This window comes from Hoplias malabaricus, chromosome X2 (assembly GCF_029633855.1).
Source record: "Hoplias malabaricus isolate fHopMal1 chromosome X2, fHopMal1.hap1, whole genome shotgun sequence".
In the NCBI taxonomy this organism is placed as follows: Eukaryota; Metazoa; Chordata; class Actinopteri; order Characiformes; family Erythrinidae; genus Hoplias; species Hoplias malabaricus.
In genome coordinates this window covers 56,532,792-56,553,779 of record NC_089819.1, presented here as the reverse complement: position 1 = coordinate 56,553,779, position 20,988 = coordinate 56,532,792, and the positions used below count along the sequence as shown (strand labels likewise).

The window sequence follows — 20,988 nt, the reverse complement described above, 5'->3', positions numbered from 1 at the left end:
CAACAACGACAGAAATGAAAGCTCCCTTTTCTCAAAATATTAGATGTTTTACACATTATTTTACATTTGTAACAGACTCGTATTTCCTCCAGGGAGCGGCGGCGCCCTCTACCGTCCAGACACAGCTGCATACGGTGATGAAACTAATGGAGCAATCCTTTAAACTGGGACCATGCCCAACGCTACCCCTGCTCCCGCTGTGACGTCATTCTGATGTCATCGTCTCTCTGGGCCCCTTCAGCCCCCGACTCTCAGCTCAGAGCTGCGTCCGTAATCTCCGCTCTCTGGAATGTTTTCAGGAATGTTTTGTGGCGGTTCTTTTCTCAGAACGCTGGAATGCAGAGCCTGTAATCTGAGGCCTGCCTCTCCGGAGCGTAACACCTCGACAGAGACAGACTTAGGCCTCAGGATTGTCCCCCTGCGGCAGCTCCTCACCAGAGACAAAAACGCGACTGGCCCCTTCACAGCAGTCTCTACTCAGGAATGTGGACAATTCCCAGAATTCCTAGAATCCAGGACAACCGCTGGGTTCTCAAAACTTAGAGAACCTCTGAGACATCACTGAAGAGAAACAGGAGACAGAGCTGGAGACATTAGATAAAAATGATGTAATGTGATTTTTTTATGTTGATTCTAAAAGTCAGCTTTATTAAATAAATTAATAAATAGTCAGCTTTAATAAATAAATTAATAAAAGTCCGTCAGCTTTAATAAATAAATTAATAAATAAAAGTCAGCTTTATTAAATAAATTAATAAAAGTCCCTCAGCTTTAATAAATAAATTAATAAATAAAAGTCAGCATTAATAAATAAATTAATAAAAGTCAGCTTTAATAAATAAATTAATAAAAGTCCGTCAGGTTTAATAAATAAATTAATAAATAAAAGTCAGCATTAATAAATAAATTAATAAAAGTCAGCTTTAATAAATAAATTAATAAAAGTCCGTCAGGTTTAATAAATAAATTAATAAAAGTCAGCTTTAATAAATAAATTAATAAAAGTCAGCTTTAATAAATAAATTAATAAAAGTCCCTCAGCTTTATTAAATAAATTAATAAAAGTCCCTTAGCTTTAATAAATAAATTAATAAATAAAAGTCATCTTTAATAAATTAATAAAAGTTCGTCAGCTTTAATAAATAAATAAATAAATAAATAAATTAAAGTCAGTCCACAGACGTGTTGAGGGAGAATGAAATGTAGTTTCTTCAGGACACGGTGCTAAAATAAATTGTATCTTTTTTCAGCACTGTTTCTTTTAGTGCCGCAGCAAATTAACCCCCTGTGGGCGGGACTGTGACTCCATTGGCTGCTGCATTAAATGATAGACTGCTAACTGCTAAGGGGTATCTGCCCCTCCCTCCAGCCATAGTCTTAACTGTGTCACGTCAAACATACGGGATTAAACACGTCCGTCTGAGTCCAAAACACAACACCGTCCATTTAGAGTCCAAATACGGGACGGTGGACGACTCCAATCACGTCCGCTCCCGCTCCAGCTCTGAGTCCGACAGTCAGAAAGAAGTGTGTGTCCGCCACAGTGACCATCAGAATCAGATCACAACAACATTTACAAAGCGTGCTACAGGAGGAGGAGGGAGTGTGAGGTCGTCCCCTAGAGGAAACGGAGGATCGAGCTCAGTACAGCCCATACACATCAGTAAAATACTGTCAATCATTGGAGAGTGATAGGAAACAAAAGAATTATAAAAACAACCAAATAATCAGTGATAGTGGCATCCAGGGGTGGGCGATACGGCTCTAAAACAATATCACGATATTTCAGGGCATTGTGTCGATAACGATATTTTTGGAGATACGACAAAACACTGAAAAATATTTTTATTAATTTCAAGAACACAGTCCTGCAACAAAATAAATGTAATTTTCTTATTAATTATAATAAATTGTATATATTTCATATTAATAATATTAAATGCTTCTTTAATTTTTAACATAATACCACGTTTCTCTCTCTTTCTCTCTCCCTCTCTCTCTCTCTCTCTCCCTCTCTTTCTCTCTCCCTCTCTGTCTCTCTCTCCCTCTCTCTGTCTCTCTCTCTTTCTCTCTCCCTCTCTCTCTCCCTCTCTTTCTCTCTCTCTCTCTCTCCCTCTCTTTCTCTCTCTCTCTCTTTCTCTCTCTCTCTCTCTCTCTCCCTCTCTTTCTCTCTCTCTCCCCCTCCGTCCCCCAGGTGCTCTCTCTGATTGGTTTTATCTGTATCGAGACGGTGATGATGTGTTCTCCGTGTGCCGGGGTGTATCTGTTTGAGTTTGTGAGCTGCAGTGCCTTTGTGGTGACGGGGGTTTTGCTTTTGATCTTCAGCTTAAACCTGGACCTTAAAGTTCCTCGGGTCAACTGGAGTCTGATGGTGAGTTTACAGACACAACACACACCACACACCGAGGGTGGGACCAGTCTCACACTCATTATAGTTCACTCATTAGTGCTGTATTTAACGACAAAAGCACAGAGATTTCAGTTTCAGTCGGTGAGAAGGTTCCTCTGATGTGGTGGAGGATGCTGGGTTTTACAGAGACACACGCTGCCATCGAGGTGACGTCTTTTTCAGGGAAGTCCATGGTTGTTTCAGCAGGACGGTGCCAGGCCTCATTCTGCGTGTGCTCCAACAGCGTGTCTCCGTAGACACAGATCTGTCTCCTGTGGTCGTCATGAAGAGGAGAATCAGACGACGGTGACTACGGACTGTGGAGCAGCTGGAGTCTCGTATCGAGAGAGAACTCTACTCACAAACTCTACTCACAAACCTGCAGCGCTGAGTCTCCTCAGTTCCTAAACGCTCCCACAGCGTCAGTAAAGGAAAGGGGATGGAGCTCAGAGGGAAACTCGCCTCCGTCTCCACTTTTCTGGAGCGAGCCGCAGGCGTCAGATTTTTTGAATATTTTAGAAAATTTGGAAATCTATTCTTTGAGAATGTTTTGTTAAAGGTCCTGACTTTTCTGCAGTTTAAGGATGTGGTTGTTTATGTAACAGCCCCTTCTTCACCGTTCACTGAAACCCAGTCTTTATTGCGGTATAAAGCCGAAAGCTAGTGATGAACGTTATAAAGCGCTGTCTAAATGCAGCAGGAGCGCCGCCCCCTCTCTCCCCGTGTCTCCGGGAGGTGTGTGTGACTCGAGGCCTGAGGCGCTGGAGACGTGGTGCTGTAACTGTGGCCGAGTCCCAGAGGAGCGTTCCTCTTTCCAGAGACAGAGCCGTCTCCGCACAAACCCCTCAGCCCCCCTCTGATCTCTGGCAGCGCAGAGAGGAAACACGTATCTTTCCTTCGAGCAGAGGCTCAGGATCCAGAGAACACCCCCCTCCCCTCCCCCCAAAGGACAGAGATGCGGAGAACGTAAGCAACTGGGCGTCAAAAGTTTGGGGACAAAAAAAAATCCAACCACACACACACTTACTCTCTCTTTTTTTCTCTCTCTCTCTCACACAAACACACACACACACTCACTCTCACACACACACAGAGAAAGAGAGAGAGAGGAGAAGAGGATAGAGAAAGAGAGAGGAGAAGAGGATAGAGAAAGAGAGAGGATGAGAGAAAGAGAGAGAGAGAGGAGAAGAGGAGAGAGAAAGAGAGAGGAGGAGAGAGAGAGAGAGGAGGAGAGAAAGAGAGAGAGAGGAGAAGAGGAGAGAGAAAGAGAGAGGAGGGGAGGATAGAGAAAGAGAGAGGAGGAGAGAAAGAGAGAGAGGAGAAGAGGAGAGAGAAAGAGAGAGGAGGGGAGAGAGAGAGAGAGAGAGAGAGAGGAGAAGAGGATAGAGAAAGAGAGAGGAGAAGAGGATAGAGAAAGAGAGAGGAGGAGAGAAAGAGAGAGAGGAGAAGAGGAGAGAGAAAGAGAGAGGAGGGGAGAGAGAGAGAGAGAGAGAGGAGGGGACAGAGAGAGGGAGAGAAAGAGAGAGAGGAGAAGAGGATAGAGAAAGAGAGAGGAGGAGAGAAAGAGAGAGAGAGGAGAAGAGGAGAGAGAAAGAGAGAGGAGGGGAGAGAGAGAGGGAGAGAAAGAGAGAGGAGGGGAGAGAGAGAGGGAGAGAGAGAGAGAGGAGAAGAGGATAGAGAAAGAGAGGAGAAGAGGAGAGAGAAAGAGAGAGAGAGAGGAGAAGAGGAGAGAGAAAGAGAGAGGAGGAGAGAGAGAGGGAGAGAAAGAGAGAGAGAGAGAGACATACAGAGGTAGAGAGACAAATAGAGACTGAAGGGTGACTATTGAACAGAGAGAGAATCGTGTTAAATGACTGTAGTGATGTGTTCAGGCTGAAGTCACACTGCAACCATATTTCAGTTATAAATAAGCTTTTCTCTCTCTCACTGTGTGTGTGTGTGTGTGTGTGTGTGTGTGTGTTTAGGACCTGGTAATCACAGCATCCTGTACGGTGTTCTTCTTCTTGGCGTCCGTGGTGCTGGCGGCTCTGAACCACAGGAGTGGAGCGGAGATCTCTGCCGTGGTAAAGAGTCTCTTCATACATTCACCCTTTACACTGAGAGTAAACACACACACACACACACTGTCTCTCTCTCTCTCTCTCTCTCACACAAACACACACACACACACACTGTCTCTCTCTCTCTCACACACACTCACGCACAGAGGCTGCAGAAACTACACACTGCTGTAGACTGTGGCCTTGTTGTTGCAGTGCAGTGCTGCCCCCGTGTGGTCGCTTAATAGAACTGCTCTTTTATCGGTTCATTCACGGTGTAGCTCTCAGTGCCGGGGGGGGGGGGGGGGGGGGGCGGGGGCGGTGGGTCTGTGCTCAGGGACGGAGGAGTTGTGACGAACACTCAACCTTTAAAGCAGACTGCCTTCTTTTACACTTCACACAAACTTGACTTTTCAGAAACAGAACCAATAATTTACTTATTTATTAATGTATTAATATATGAATCCAGCAGGGGGCGGGGTTATTGACATTTAACATAAGTATTGAGTTTTATATTTAAATTATGACTTTATATCAGACAAAGAAACACACACATTCATGCAGAGGCATATTTATCTCTTCTGTGTGTGTGTGTGTGTGTGTTGGGGTGTGTGTGTGTGTGTGTGTGTGTGTGTTGGGGTGTGTTTTCTGAGCTTTTATTACCCACATGTGCTCAGCAGGAATTTCCCCCTTAAACATCAGGAGGCTTCTTGCTGTGAAACCCCCTTAAAACACACTCATATTTAACCCCTTGAACGCCGAAGCTCCTCAGCTGAGGCCGAACACTGAGGGATTTCACCGACTGCACATTTGACTTTGATTCTCTCTTTATTTTTCAAGTGAAAAGCCTCAAAAGCTGAAATTAGATCAGTCCACTGTCATTAAACCAGCTCTTACCGCTTTGTTTAATGTTTATTTGTGCAGCTCTAATCCAAACAGCACCAGTTTAACTGCTCTGACTCACTTTAACTTTCACAATGTGATTCTTTTTCTACAGAATCAGAGTCTAACTTTTAATGAATTTTTTCAACGGTTTATAATTCTTATTCTACATTAATTGCTATTCCTTTTCCTTCTGTTTTTGTAAAGCACTTTGAATCCCTGCTGTGTTTGAAATGTGCTCTGTAACATTTGCCTTGCCTTAACTGAATCGGTTCCTTAAGAATCAGAGTCCAACTGAATCAGTTCCTAAAGAATCAAAGTCTAACTGAGTCAGATCCTGAAGAATCACATCCATCCATCCATCCATTATCTGTAAGCGCTTATCCAATTTAGGGTCGCGGGGGGTCCAGAGCCTACCTGGAATCATTGGGCGCAAGGCGGGAATACACCCTGGAGGGGGCGCCAGTCCTTCACAGGGCGACACACACACACACATTCACTCACACACTCACACCTACGGACCGGAGCGGGAATCGAACCCACAACCTCCAGGCCCCTGGAGCGGTGTGACTGCGACACTAACCTGCTGCGCCACCGTGCCGCCCAATTTCTAAATAACCAGAGTCTAAATGAATTAGTTCCTAAAGATTCAGAGTCTAATTGAATCAGTTCCTAAATATTCTGAGTCTAATAGAATCAGTTCCTAAAGAATCAGAGTCTAACAGAATCAGTTTCTAAAGTATCAGAGTCTAACTGAATCAATTCCTAAAGAACCAGTCCAACTGAATCACTTCATTAGGAATCAGAGTCTAATTGAATCAGAGTCTAAATGAATCAGTTTCTAAAGTATAGAGATTAACTGAATCGATTCAATTCCTTAAGAATCAGAGTCTAACTGAATCGATTCATTAAGAATCAGAGTCCAACTGAATCAGTTCCTTAAGAATCAGAGACCAACTGAATCAGTTCCTTAAGAATCAGAGTCCAACTGAATCAGTTCCTAAAGAATCAGAAATAATTGTGAATCCTAAAGAACCGTGCCTGTTATGAATGGTGATGTATCACAGGGTAAACACCTGCTCTGTACTAATCCACTGATTCGTGTGTGTGTCAGGTTTTTGGGTTTCTGGTGACGTGTGTGTACGGAGTGAACACGTACCTGTGTGTGCGTCGCTGGTGTTCAGAAGAACAGCGCCACCTTCAGACCAGCGACTACATCCGTGCTCGAACCGCCTCCAGAGGAGAGGTGGAGACCAGACCGGAACTGCAGTAACACACACACACACACACACACACACTAGGACCAGTAGAACTCTGTTCCTCTGCAGGGCAAATATGGGAATGCCGTTCTCAGTTGAATGTTACTGTTTCCACGTGTTCAGCCTCTAAATGAGGACGAGGAGGAAGTGATGCTCTTAGTAACAGAGACAGGTGGTGATGTACCTGTTAGATTCGGCAGAGATTTTCAAACACCACTTTCATTTCAGCCACACCCACAGCTCCTTAAATGAGTGTGACACGACTTTAATGGAAACTGTCCGTGTTTCTGGCCCGTTGTGTTCTGTCGGTGCGACTGACTGGGACACGAGCGTTCTCACGCACCACTCCTCCCTAATCTTACACCCTGACCTCTCAGCTCCCACTCGGCACTCCTCGACCAATCAGACTCCGGCGTCTGAGCCGAGGGTTGTGTAATTGTCTCAGAAACACGTTACAGGACTGTACTGAGGGAAACGGCTCTCACCACTCTGTTCAGCCCTTCAGAGGAAAGGAGGACAGAGACTGTAAACATACAGCACACACACACACACACATACACACACACACACACACACACACACACACACAAAACAAACTATAATCTCCCCTCATTTCTCCTGGGGTGTCATTTCCCAGGCTGAGTTTGTGACTCTAATGACTGAGGGATTGTCCTCAACACACACTCTGAAACACACACACACACACACACACACACACTCTTTCGTGTCGTATCTCTCCATCACTGTGAACCTCTGTGTCTATGCTTCAAAGCCTGATGGGATCAAAAGATGGACACACACACACACACACACACAGACTCAAACACGTGGCTGAGAGGCAGGACTCTGTGTGTTTGGACGTTTCTTTAGTTACTTGCTGTGGACCTTGAAATGAACTGGTTTTAAACCTGGTTTAAAAGTTCTTCTGGAGCCGTGTCGTTGTGTTTTGTGGAGATTGAGAGATGACTGTGATTTTAATTCCACATTAAACTTAACTGTGTGGGCTTTTTCAGGCAGTACAGGCTCCACCCACAAATATGTTCTTCCATAGTTATTGTTGATAGGTTGGACAAGCTACACTCAATTTTTGTGAAAATATAAAACTTATTCACATTGAAGTGCTTTAAAGTTTGTTAAAAGTTACTTTTATAGTTTAAAAGGCTCTCTGTTGTTATTTTTGTTTTTTTCTAAAAATGAAATCTAAACTCATTGGAAACAAAAAATATTAGGCTTCGTTCCAAAGGAAATTTAAAAATGAGGTTAAAAAATGCATCTTATAAAATTCTAATAGTGTTACCTTTCACATACATACAAAATAAAAGTCCTTTGGGATGAAGGAATTGCTCTAAAAATAGCCACACTCACAAAACATTGGATTTGTCCTTTAAGGCTTGTCTCACCTAGCAACAGTAACTAGGAAAAATACACACTGGTGGGCGGAGCCTGTGCAGCTGGGGCAAGTACACATAGGTTTCATCCTGAAGCAGTCGGCCAATCAGATCTCTGTACTTCACATGAATTGACATCGCTCCAGTGGGGCTTTAGAGGCTGTCGGGTCGAGCACTACACCTTTAACACTCCCTTTAAGAAGAACGCTGTCTTCATATTTATCAGGATATAGTTTATCAGCTGTGTTTTTCTGATTTTACACAGAATTATCTGTATTTTCTGTTTTTTAAAGATGAAGAAATCACACTTTATTAATGTTGCTAATGATTTTTCCTCATTTGTTGATTTGAAAATGAGGAACAGTTTTAGAGCACTACTTTTCTTAATGAATGTGTTCAAGGAGAAGAACAAGAGATATTTTATTAACCCCCCCTTTGGGGAAACTGAGACGCTACCTTTAACCCATGTTTGGTACTAAACACACACACACACACACACACACACCCACACACACACTCAACGGAGGGAGGAGACAGTGCTGTTCTGCAAACTGCGGTCCAAGACATTGAACTGGGAAATTTCCCACTCTTTCCCTCTAAGATTTGGGCCTTGGCTGCCCCCTACCTTCAGAAGATCAGTGCAACACCCCATCTACACGGATCCGGATATTATTAGAACGGAGATGATTTATACGAAAACAGCTGCATTATCCCCCCAGTCCAGTAGGGGGCCATAGTACCTGTTATAGAGAGACATCAAAACACCACGAAGCCTGAGATAAACAGAGGTTTAATCCCAAATCACTCCATCCTCCCTCTGTAGTGCACTACACACTGAACGACTGAATCTAGATGTTAACAGTGCAGTATATATTTCTAACACACACCATTTCTATTTATTCATCTGTGTGAATCTGATCTCTAGTGCTGTCTGTGTGTGTACAGTGTAGTTTATGACTGATGTAGTTCACTGTAGAGGGAGTGAGGAGCTGTGTGTGTACAGTGTAGTTTGTGACTGATGTAGTTCACTGTAGAGGGAGCGAGGAGCTGTGTGTGTACAGTGTAGTTTATGACTGATGTAGTTCACTGTAGAGGGAGTGAGGAGCTGTGTGTGTACAGTGTAGTTTATGACTGATGTAGTTCACTGTAGAGGGAGTGAGGAGCTGTGTGTGTACAGTGTAGTTTGTGATTGACGTAGTTCACTGTAGAGAGAGCGAGGAGCTGTGTGTGTACAGTGTAGTTTATGACTGATGTAGTTCACTGTAGAGGGAGTGAGGAGCTGTGTGTGTACAGTGTAGTTTGTGACTGATGTAGTTCACTGTAGAGGGAGCGAGGAGCTGTGTGTGTACAGTGTAGTTTATGACTGATGTAGTTCACTGTAGAGGGAGTGAGGAGCTGTGTGTGTACAGTGTAGTTTATGACTGACGTAGTTCACTGTAGAGGGAGCGAGGAGCTGTGTGTGTACAGTGTAGTTTATGACTGATGTAGTTCACTGTAGAGGGAACGAGGAGCTGTGTGTACAGTGTAGTTTATGACTGACGTAGTTCACTGTAGAGGGAGAGAGGAGCTGTGTGTGTACAGTGTAGTTTATGACTGATGTAGTTCACTGTAGAGGGAGTGAAGAGCTGTGTGTGTACAGTGTAGTTTGTGACTGATGTAGTTCACTGTAGAGGGAGCGAGGAGCTGTGTGTGTACAGTGTAGTTTATGACTGATGTAGTTCACTGTAGAGGGAGAGAGGAGCTGTGTGTGTACAGTGTATTTTGTGACTGATGTAGTTCACTAGAGGGAGCGAGGAGCTGTGTGTGTACAGTGTAGTTTGTGACTGATGTAGTTCACTGTAGAGGGAGCGAGGAGCTGTGTGTGTACAGTGTAGTTTGTGACTGATGTAGTTCACTGTAGAGGGAGCGAGGAGCTGTGTGTGTACAGTGTAGTTTGTGACTGATGTAGTTCACTGTAGAGGGAGCGAGGAGCTGTGTGTGTACAGTGTAGTTTGTGACTGATGTAGTTCACTGTAGAGGGAGCGAGGAGCTGTGTGTGTACAGTGTAGTTTGTGACTGATGTAGTTCACTGTAGAGGGAGCGAGGAGCTGTGTGTGTACAGTGTAGTTTATGACTGATGTAGTTCACTGTAGAGGGAGAGAGGAGCTGTGTGTGTACAGTGTATTTTGTGACTGATGTAGTTCACTAGAGGGAGTGAGGAGCTGTGTGTGTACAGTGTAGTTTGTGACTGATGTAGTTCACTGTAGAGGGAGCGAGGAGCTGTGTGTGTACAGTGTAGTTTGTGACTGATGTAGTTCACTGTAGAGGGAGCGAGGAGCTGTGTGTGTACAGTGTAGTTTGTGACTGATGTAGTTCACTGTAGAGGGAGCGAGGAGCTGTGTGTGTACAGTGTAGTTTGTGACTGATGTAGTTCACTGTAGAGGGAGCGAGGAGCTGTGTGTGTACAGTGTAGTTTATGACTGATGTAGTTCACTGTAGAGGGAGAGAGGAGCTGTGTGTGTACAGTGTATTTTGTGACTGATGTAGTTCACTAGAGGGAGTGAGGAGCTGTGTGTGTACAGTGTAGTTTGTGACTGATGTAGTTCACTGTAGAGGGAGCGAGGAGCTGTGTGTGTACAGTGTAGTTTGTGACTGATGTAGTTCACTGTAGAGGGAGCGAGGAGCTGTGTGTGTACAGTGTAGTTTGTGACTGATGTAGTTCACTGTAGAGGGAGCGAGGAGCTGTGTGTGTACAGTGTAGTTTATGACTGATGTAGTTCACTGTAGAGAGAGCGAGGAGCTGTGTGTGTACAGTGTAGTTTGTGACTGATGTAGTTCACTGTAGAGGGAGAGAGGACCTGTGTGTGTACAGTGTATTTTATGACTGACGTAGTTCACTGTAGAGGGAGTGAGGAGCTGTGTGTGTACAGTGTAGTTTATGACTGATGTAGTTCACTGTAGAGAGAGCGAGGAGCTGTGTGTGTACAGTGTAGTTTGTGACTGATGTAGTTCACTGTAGAGGGAGAGAGGAGCTGTGTGTGTACAGTGTATTTTATGACTGACGTAGTTCACTGTAGAGGGAGTGAGGAGCTGTGTGTGTACAGTGTAGTTTATGACTGATGTAGTTCACTGTAGAGGGAGCGAGGAGCTGTGTGTGTACAGTGTATTTTATGACTGACGTAGTTCACTGTAGATGGAGTGAGGAGCTGTGTGTGTACAGTGTAGTTTATGACTGATGTAGTTCACTGTAGAGGGAGTGAGGAGCTGTGTGTGTACAGTGTAGTTTATGACTGATGTAGTTCACTGTAGAGGGAGCGAGGAGCTGTGTGTGTACAGTGTAGTTTGTGACTGATGTAGTTCACTGTAGAGGGAGCGAGGAGCTGTGTGTGTACAGTGTAGTTTATGACTGATGTAGTTCACTGTCGAGAGAGCGAGGAGCTGTGTGTGTACAGTGTAGTTTGTGACTGATGTAGTTCATTGTAGAGGGAGAGAGGAGCTGTGTGTGTACAGTGTAGTTTGTGACTGACGTAGTTCACTGTAGAGAGAGCGAGGAGCTGTGTGTGTACAGTGTAGTTTATGACTGATGTAGTTCACTGTAGAGGGAGCGAGGAGCTGTGTGTGTACAGTGTAGTTTGTGACTGATGTAGTTCACTGTAGAGGGAGCGAGGAGCTGTGTGTGTACAGTGTAGTTTGTGACTGATGTAGTTCACTGTAGAGGGAGCGAGGAGCTGTGTGTGTACAGTGTAGTTTATGACTGATGTAGTTCACTGTAGAGAGAGCGAGGAGCTGTGTGTGTACAGTGTAGTTTGTGATTGATGTAGTTCACTGTAGAGGGAGTGAGGAGCTGTGTGTGTACAGTGTATTTTGTGACTGATGTAGTTCACTGTAGAGGGAGTGAGGAGCTGTGTGTGTACAGTGTAGTTTATGACTGATGTAGTTCATTGTAGAGGGAGAGAAGAGCTGTGTGTGTACAGTGTAGTTTGTGACTGATGTAGTTCACTGTAGAGGGAGTGAGGAGCTGTGTGTACAATGTAGTTTATGACTGATGTAGTTCACTGTAGAGGGAGTGAGGAGCTGTGTGTGTACAGTGTAGTTTGTGACTGATGTAGTTCACGGTAGAGGGAGAGAGGAGCTGTGTGTGTACAGTGTAGTTTATGACTGATGTAGTTCACTGTAGAGGGAGAGAGGAGCTGTGTGTGTACAGTGTAGTTTGTGACTGATGTAGTTCACTGTAGAGGGAGCGAGGAGCTGTGTGTGTACAGTGTAGTTTGTGACTGATGTAGTTCACTGTAGAGGGAGCGAGGAGCTGTGTGTGTACAGTGTAGTTTGTGACTGATGTAGTTCACTGTAGAGGGAGCGAGGAGCTGTGTGTGTACAGTGTAGTTTATGACTGATGTAGTTCACTGTAGAGGGAGAGAGGAGCTGTGTGTGTACAGTGTATTTTGTGACTGATGTAGTTCACTAGAGGGAGTGAGGAGCTGTGTGTGTACAGTGTAGTTTGTGACTGATGTAGTTCACTGTAGAGGGAGCGAGGAGCTGTGTGTGTACAGTGTAGTTTGTGACTGATGTAGTTCACTGTAGAGGGAGCGAGGAGCTGTGTGTGTACAGTGTAGTTTGTGACTGATGTAGTTCACTGTAGAGGGAGCGAGGAGCTGTGTGTGTACAGTGTAGTTTATGACTGATGTAGTTCACTGTCGAGAGAGCGAGGAGCTGTGTGTGTACAGTGTAGTTTGTGACTGATGTAGTTCATTGTAGAGGGAGAGAGGAGCTGTGTGTGTACAGTGTAGTTTGTGACTGACGTAGTTCACTGTAGAGAGAGCGAGGAGCTGTGTGTGTACAGTGTAGTTTATGACTGATGTAGTTCACTGTAGAGGGAGCGAGGAGCTGTGTGTGTACAGTGTAGTTTGTGACTGATGTAGTTCACTGTAGAGGGAGCGAGGAGCTGTGTGTGTACAGTGTAGTTTGTGACTGATGTAGTTCACTGTAGAGGGAGCGAGGAGCTGTGTGTGTACAGTGTAGTTTATGACTGATGTAGTTCACTGTAGAGAGAGCGAGGAGCTGTGTGTGTACAGTGTAGTTTGTGATTGATGTAGTTCACTGTAGAGGGAGCGAGGAGCTGTGTGTGTACAGTGTAGTTTGTGACTGATGTAGTTCACTGTAGAGGGAGCGAGGAGTTGTGTGTGTACAGTGTAGTTTATGACTGATGTAGTTCACTGTAGAGAGAGCGAGGAGCTGTGTGTGTACAGTGTAGTTTGTGATTGATGTAGTTCACTGTAGAGGGAGAGAGGAGCTGTGTGTGTACAGTGTATTTTGTGACTGATGTAGTTCACTAGAGGGAGTGAGGAGCTGTGTGTGTACAGTGTAGTTTGTGACTGATGTAGTTCACTGTAGAGGGAGCGAGGAGCTGTGTGTGTACAGTGTAGTTTGTGACTGATGTAGTTCACTGTAGAGGGAGCGAGGAGCTGTGTGTGTACAGTGTAGTTTGTGACTGATGTAGTTCACTGTAGAGGGAGCGAGGAGCTGTGTGTGTACAGTGTAGTTTGTGACTGATGTAGTTCACTGTAGAGGGAGCGAGGAGCTGTGTGTGTACAGTGTAGTTTGTGACTGATGTAGTTCACTGTAGAGGGAGCGAGGAGCTGTGTGTGTACAGTGTAGTTTATGACTGATGTAGTTCACTGTAGAGGGAGAGAGGAGCTGTGTGTGTACAGTGTATTTTGTGACTGATGTAGTTCACTAGAGGGAGTGAGGAGCTGTGTGTGTACAGTGTAGTTTGTGACTGATGTAGTTCACTGTAGAGGGAGCGAGGAGCTGTGTGTGTACAGTGTAGTTTGTGACTGATGTAGTTCACTGTAGAGGGAGCGAGGAGCTGTGTGTGTACAGTGTAGTTTGTGACTGATGTAGTTCACTGTAGAGGGAGCGAGGAGCTGTGTGTGTACAGTGTAGTTTATGACTGATGTAGTTCACTGTAGAGAGAGCGAGGAGCTGTGTGTGTACAGTGTAGTTTGTGATTGATGTAGTTCACTGTAGAGGGAGCGAGGAGCTGTGTGTGTACAGTGTAGTTTGTGACTGATGTAGTTCACTGTAGAGGGAGCGAGGAGCTGTGTGTGTACAGTGTAGTTTATGACTGATGTAGTTCACTGTAGAGAGAGCGAGGAGCTGTGTGTGTACAGTGTAGTTTGTGATTGATGTAGTTCACTGTAGAGGGAGAGAGGAGCTGTGTGTGTACAGTGTATTTTGTGACTGATGTAGTTCACTAGAGGGAGTGAGGAGCTGTGTGTGTACAGTGTAGTTTGTGACTGATGTAGTTCACTGTAGAGGGAGCGAGGAGCTGTGTGTGTACAGTGTAGTTTGTGACTGATGTAGTTCACTGTAGAGGGAGCGAGGAGCTGTGTGTGTACAGTGTAGTTTATGACTGATGTAGTTCACTGTAGAGAGAGCGAGGAGCTGTGTGTGTACAGTGTAGTTTGTGATTGATGTAGTTCACTGTAGAGGGAGCGAGGAGCTGTGTGTGTACAGTGTAGTTTGTGACTGATGTAGTTCACTGTAGAGGGAGAGAGGAGCTGTGTGTGTACAGTGTATTTTGTGACTGATGTAGTTCACTAGAGGGAGTGAGGAGCTGTGTGTGTACAGTGTAGTTTGTGACTGATGTAGTTCACTGTAGAGGGAGCGAGGAGCTGTGTGTGTACAGTGTAGTTTGTGACTGATGTAGTTCACTGTAGAGGGAGAGAGGAGCTGTGTGTGTACAGTGTAGTTTGTGACTGATGTAGTTCACTGTAGAGGGAGCGAGGAGCTGTGTGTGTACAGTGTAGTTTATGACTGATGTAGTTCACTGTCGAGAGAGCGAGGAGCTGTGTGTGTACAGTGTAGTTTGTGACTGATGTAGTTCATTGTAGAGGGAGAGAGGAGCTGTGTGTGTACAGTGTAGTTTGTGACTGACGTAGTTCACTGTAGAGAGAGCGAGGAGCTGTGTGTGTACAGTGTAGTTTATGACTGATGTAGTTCACTGTAGAGGGAGCGAGGAGCTGTGTGTGTACAGTGTAGTTTGTGACTGATGTAGTTCACTGTAGAGGGAGCGAGGAGCTGTGTGTGTACAGTGTAGTTTGTGACTGATGTAGTTCACTGTAGAGGGAGCGAGGAGCTGTGTGTGTACAGTGTAGTTTATGACTGATGTAGTTCACTGTAGAGAGAGCGAGGAGCTGTGTGTGTACAGTGTAGTTTGTGATTGATGTAGTTCACTGTAGAGGGAGTGAGGAGCTGTGTGTGTACAGTGTATTTTGTGACTGATGTAGTTCACTGTAGAGGGAGTGAGGAGCTGTGTGTGTACAGTGTAGTTTATGACTGATGTAGTTCATTGTAGAGGGAGAGAAGAGCTGTGTGTGTACAGTGTAGTTTGTGACTGATGTAGTTCACTGTAGAGGGAGTGAGGAGCTGTGTGTACAATGTAGTTTATGACTGATGTAGTTCACTGTAGAGGGAGTGAGGAGCTGTGTGTGTACAGTGTAGTTTGTGACTGATGTAGTTCACGGTAGAGGGAGAGAGGAGCTGTGTGTGTACAGTGTAGTTTATGACTGATGTAGTTCACTGTAGAGGGAGAGAGGAGCTGTGTGTGTACAGTGTAGTTTGTGACTGATGTAGTTCACTGTAGAGGGAGCGAGGAGCTGTGTGTGTACAGTGTAGTTTGTGACTGATGTAGTTCACTGTAGAGGGAGCGAGGAGCTGTGTGTGTACAGTGTAGTTTGTGACTGATGTAGTTCACTGTAGAGGGAGCGAGGAGCTGTGTGTGTACAGTGTAGTTTATGACTGATGTAGTTCACTGTAGAGGGAGAGAGGAGCTGTGTGTGTACAGTGTATTTTGTGACTGATGTAGTTCACTAGAGGGAGTGAGGAGCTGTGTGTGTACAGTGTAGTTTGTGACTGATGTAGTTCACTGTAGAGGGAGCGAGGAGCTGTGTGTGTACAGTGTAGTTTGTGACTGATGTAGTTCACTGTAGAGGGAGCGAGGAGCTGTGTGTGTACAGTGTAGTTTGTGACTGATGTAGTTCACTGTAGAGGGAGCGAGGAGCTGTGTGTGTACAGTGTAGTTTATGACTGATGTAGTTCACTGTCGAGAGAGCGAGGAGCTGTGTGTGTACAGTGTAGTTTGTGACTGATGTAGTTCATTGTAGAGGGAGAGAGGAGCTGTGTGTGTACAGTGTAGTTTGTGACTGACGTAGTTCACTGTAGAGAGAGCGAGGAGCTGTGTGTGTACAGTGTAGTTTATGACTGATGTAGTTCACTGTAGAGGGAGCGAGGAGCTGTGTGTGTACAGTGTAGTTTGTGACTGATGTAGTTCACTGTAGAGGGAGCGAGGAGCTGTGTGTGTACAGTGTAGTTTGTGACTGATGTAGTTCACTGTAGAGGGAGCGAGGAGCTGTGTGTGTACAGTGTAGTTTATGACTGATGTAGTTCACTGTAGAGAGAGCGAGGAGCTGTGTGTGTACAGTGTAGTTTGTGATTGATGTAGTTCACTGTAGAGGGAGCGAGGAGCTGTGTGTGTACAGTGTAGTTTGTGACTGATGTAGTTCACTGTAGAGGGAGCGAGGAGCTGTGTGTGTACAGTGTAGTTTATGACTGATGTAGTTCACTGTAGAGAGAGCGAGGAGCTGTGTGTGTACAGTGTAGTTTGTGATTGATGTAGTTCACTGTAGAGGGAGAGAGGAGCTGTGTGTGTACAGTGTATTTTGTGACTGATGTAGTTCACTAGAGGGAGTGAGGAGCTGTGTGTGTACAGTGTAGTTTGTGACTGATGTAGTTCACTGTAGAGGGAGCGAGGAGCTGTGTGTGTACAGTGTAGTTTGTGACTGATGTAGTTCACTGTAGAGGGAGCGAGGAGCTGTGTGTGTACAGTGTAGTTTGTGACTGATGTAGTTCACTGTAGAGGGAGCGAGGAGCTGTGTGTGTACAGTGTAGTTTGTGACTGATGTAGTTCACTGTAGAGGGAGCGAGGAGCTGTGTGTGTACAGTGTAGTTTGTGACTGATGTAGTTCACTGTAGAGGGAGCGAGGAGCTGTGTGTGTACAGTGTAGTTTATGACTGATGTAGTTCACTGTAGAGGGAGAGAGGAGCTGTGTGTGTACAGTGTATTTTGTGACTGATGTAGTTCACTAGAGGGAGTGAGGAGCTGTGTGTGTACAGTGTAGTTTGTGACTGATGTAGTTCACTGTAGAGGGAGCGAGGAGCTGTGTGTGTACAGTGTAGTTTGTGACTGATGTAGTTCACTGTAGAGGGAGCGAGGAGCTGTGTGTGTACAGTGTAGTTTGTGACTGATGTAGTTCACTGTAGAGGGAGCGAGGAGCTGTGTGTGTACAGTGTAGTTTATGACTGATGTAGTTCACTGTAGAGAGAGCGAGGAGCTGTGTGTGTACAGTGTAGTTTGTGATTGATGTAGTTCACTGTAGAGGGAGCGAGGAGCTGTGTGTGTACAGTGTAGTTTGTGACTGATGTAGTTCACTGTAGAGGGAGCGAGGAGCTGTGTGTGTACAGTGTAGTTTATGACTGATGTAGTTCACTGTAGAGAGAGCGAGGAGCTGTGTGTGTACAGTGTAGTTTGTGATTGATGTAGTTCACTGTAGAGGGAGAGAGGAGCTGTGTGTGTACAGTGTATTTTGTGACTGATGTAGTTCACTAGAGGGAGTGAGGAGCTGTGTGTGTACAGTGTAGTTTGTGACTGATGTAGTTCACTGTAGAGGGAGCGAGGAGCTGTGTGTGTACAGTGTAGTTTGTGACTGATGTAGTTCACTGTAGAGGGAGCGAGGAGCTGTGTGTGTACAGTGTAGTTTATGACTGATGTAGTTCACTGTAGAGAGAGCGAGGAGCTGTGTGTGTACAGTGTAGTTTGTGATTGATGTAGTTCACTGTAGAGGGAGCGAGGAGCTGTGTGTGTACAGTGTAGTTTGTGACTGATGTAGTTCACTGTAGAGGGAGAGAGGAGCTGTGTGTGTACAGTGTATTTTGTGACTGATGTAGTTCACTAGAGGGAGTGAGGAGCTGTGTGTGTACAGTGTAGTTTGTGACTGATGTAGTTCACTGTAGAGGGAGCGAGGAGCTGTGTGTGTACAGTGTAGTTTGTGACTGATGTAGTTCACTGTAGAGGGAGCGAGGAGCTGTGTGTGTACAGTGTAGTTTGTGACTGATGTAGTTCACTGTAGAGGGAGCGAGGAGCTGTGTGTGTACAGTGTAGTTTATGACTGATGTAGTTCACTGTCGAGAGAGCGAGGAGCTGTGTGTGTACAGTGTAGTTTGTGACTGATGTAGTTCATTGTAGAGGGAGAGAGGAGCTGTGTGTGTACAGTGTAGTTTGTGACTGACGTAGTTCACTGTAGAGAGAGCGAGGAGCTGTGTGTGTACAGTGTAGTTTATGACTGATGTAGTTCACTGTAGAGGGAGCGAGGAGCTGTGTGTGTACAGTGTAGTTTGTGACTGATGTAGTTCACTGAAGAGGGAGCGAGGAGCTGTGTGTGTACAGTGTAGTTTGTGACTGATGTAGTTCACTGTAGAGGGAGCGAGGAGCTGTGTGTGTACAGTGTAGTTTATGACTGATGTAGTTCACTGTAGAGAGAGCGAGGAGCTGTGTGTGTACAGTGTAGTTTGTGATTGATGTAGTTCACTGTAGAGGGAGCGAGGAGCTGTGTGTGTACAGTGTAGTTTGTGACTGATGTAGTTCACTGTAGAGGGAGCGAGGAGCTGTGTGTGTACAGTGTAGTTTATGACTGATGTAGTTCACTGTAGAGAGAGCGAGGAGCTGTGTGTGTACAGTGTAGTTTGTGATTGATGTAGTTCACTGTAGAGGGAGAGAGGAGCTGTGTGTGTACAGTGTATTTTGTGACTGATGTAGTTCACTAGAGGGAGTGAGGAGCTGTGTGTGTACAGTGTAGTTTGTGACTGATGTAGTTCACTGTAGAGGGAGCGAGGAGCTGTGTGTGTACAGTGTAGTTTGTGACTGATGTAGTTCACTGTAGAGGGAGCGAGGAGCTGTGTGTGTACAGTGTAGTTTGTGACTGATGTAGTTCACTGTAGAGGGAGCGAGGAGCTGTGTGTGTACAGTGTAGTTTGTGACTGATGTAGTTCACTGTAGAGGGAGCGAGGAGCTGTGTGTGTACAGTGTAGTTTGTGACTGATGTAGTTCACTGTAGAGGGAGCGAGGAGCTGTGTGTGTACAGTGTAGTTTATGACTGATTTAGTTCACTGTAGAGGGAGAGAGGAGCTGTGTGTGTACAGTGTATTTTGTGACTGATGTAGTTCACTAGAGGGAGTGAGGAGCTGTGTGTGTACAGTGTAGTTTGTGACTGATGTAGTTCACTGTAGAGGGAGCGAGGAGCTGTGTGTGTACAGTGTAGTTTGTGACTGATGTAGTTCACTGTAGAGGGAGCGAGGAGCTGTGTGTGTACAGTGTAGTTTGTGACTGATGTAGTTCACTGTAGAGGGAGCGAGGAGCTGTGTGTGTACAGTGTAGTTTATGACTGATGTAGTTCACTGTAGAGAGAGCGAGGAGCTGTGTGTGTACAGTGTATTTTATGACTGACGTAGTTCACTGTAGAGGGAGTGAGGAGCTGTGTGTGTACAGTGTAGTTTATGACTGATGTAGTTCACTGTAGAGAGAGCGAGGAGCTGTGTGTGTACAGTGTAGTTTGTGACTGATGTAGTTCACTGTAGAGGGAGAGAGGAGCTGTGTGTGTACAGTGTATTTTATGACTGACGTAGTTCACTGTAGAGGGAGTGAGGAGCTGTGTGTGTACAGTGTAGTTTATGACTGATGTAGTTCACTGTAGAGGGAGCGAGGAGCTGTGTGTGTACAGTGTATTTTATGACTGACGTAGTTCACTGTAGAGGGAGTGAGGAGCTGTGTGTGTACAGTGTAGTTTATGACTGATGTAGTTCACTGTAGAGGGAGTGAGGAGCTGTGTGTGTACAGTGTAGTTTATGACTGATGTAGTTCACTGTAGAGGGAGCGAGGAGCTGTGTGTGTACAGTGTAGTTTGTGACTGATGTAGTTCACTGTAGAGGGAGCGAGGAGCTGTGTGTGTACAGTGTAGTTTATGACTGATGTAGTTCACTGTCGAGAGAGCGAGGAGCTGTGTGTGTACAGTGTAGTTTGTGACTGATGTAGTTCATTGTAGAGGGAGAGAGGAGCTGTGTGTGTACAGTGTAGTTTGTGACTGACGTAGTTCACTGTAGAGAGAGCGAGGAGCTGTGTGTGTACAGTGTAGTTTATGACTGATGTAGTTCACTGTAGAGGGAGCGAGGAGCTGTGTGTGTACAGTGTAGTTTGTGACTGATGTAGTTCACTGTAGAGGGAGCGAGGAGCTGTGTGTGTACAGTGTAGTTTGTGACTGATGTAGTTCACTGTAGAGGGAGCGAGGAGCTGTGTGTGTACAGTGTAGTTTGTGACTGATGTAGTTCACTGTAGAGGGAGCGAGGAGCTGTGTGTGTACAGTGTAGTTTATGACTGATGTAGTTCACTGTAGAGAGAGCGAGGAGCTGTGTGTGTACAGTGTAGTTTGTGATTGATGTAGTTCACTGTAGAGGGAGCGAGGAGCTGTGTGTGTACAGTGTAGTTTGTGACTGATGTAGTTCACTGTAGAGGGAGAGAGGAGCTGTGTGTGTACAGTGTATTTTGTGACTGATGTAGTTCACTAGAGGGAGTGAGGAGCTGTGTGTGTACAGTGTAGTTTGTGACTGATGTAGTTCACTGTAGAGGGAGCGAGGAGCTGTGTGTGTACAGTGTAGTTTGTGACTGATGTAGTTCACTGTAGAGGGAGCGAGGAGCTGTGTGTGTACAGTGTAGTTTGTGACTGATGTAGTTCACTGTAGAGGGAGCGAGGAGCTGTGTGTGTACAGTGTAGTTTATGACTGATGTAGTTCACTGTCGAGAGAGCGAGGAGCTGTGTGTGTACAGTGTAGTTTGTGACTGATGTAGTTCATTGTAGAGGGAGAGAGGAGCTGTGTGTGTACAGTGTAGTTTGTGACTGACGTAGTTCACTGTAGAGAGAGCGAGGAGCTGTGTGTGTACAGTG

At 45.3% G+C, this 20,988-nt stretch overlaps 1 protein-coding gene across 1 annotated transcript in view; it reads left to right on the top strand.

Annotated features, from left to right (window-relative positions):
• The window catches only part of LOC136677523 (CKLF-like MARVEL transmembrane domain-containing protein 4), a 37,342-nt gene that overhangs the window by 6,834 nt on the left and 9,520 nt on the right, over positions 1-20,988 (top strand). Inside the window, exons 2-4 of the mRNA XM_066655094.1 lie at positions 2,195-2,371; positions 4,354-4,452; positions 6,425-6,556. Of these exons, the coding sequence (XP_066511191.1) occupies positions 2,195-2,371; positions 4,354-4,452; positions 6,425-6,556 (408 nt within the window). The remainder of the gene's footprint in view (positions 1-2,194; positions 2,372-4,353; positions 4,453-6,424; positions 6,557-20,988) is intronic.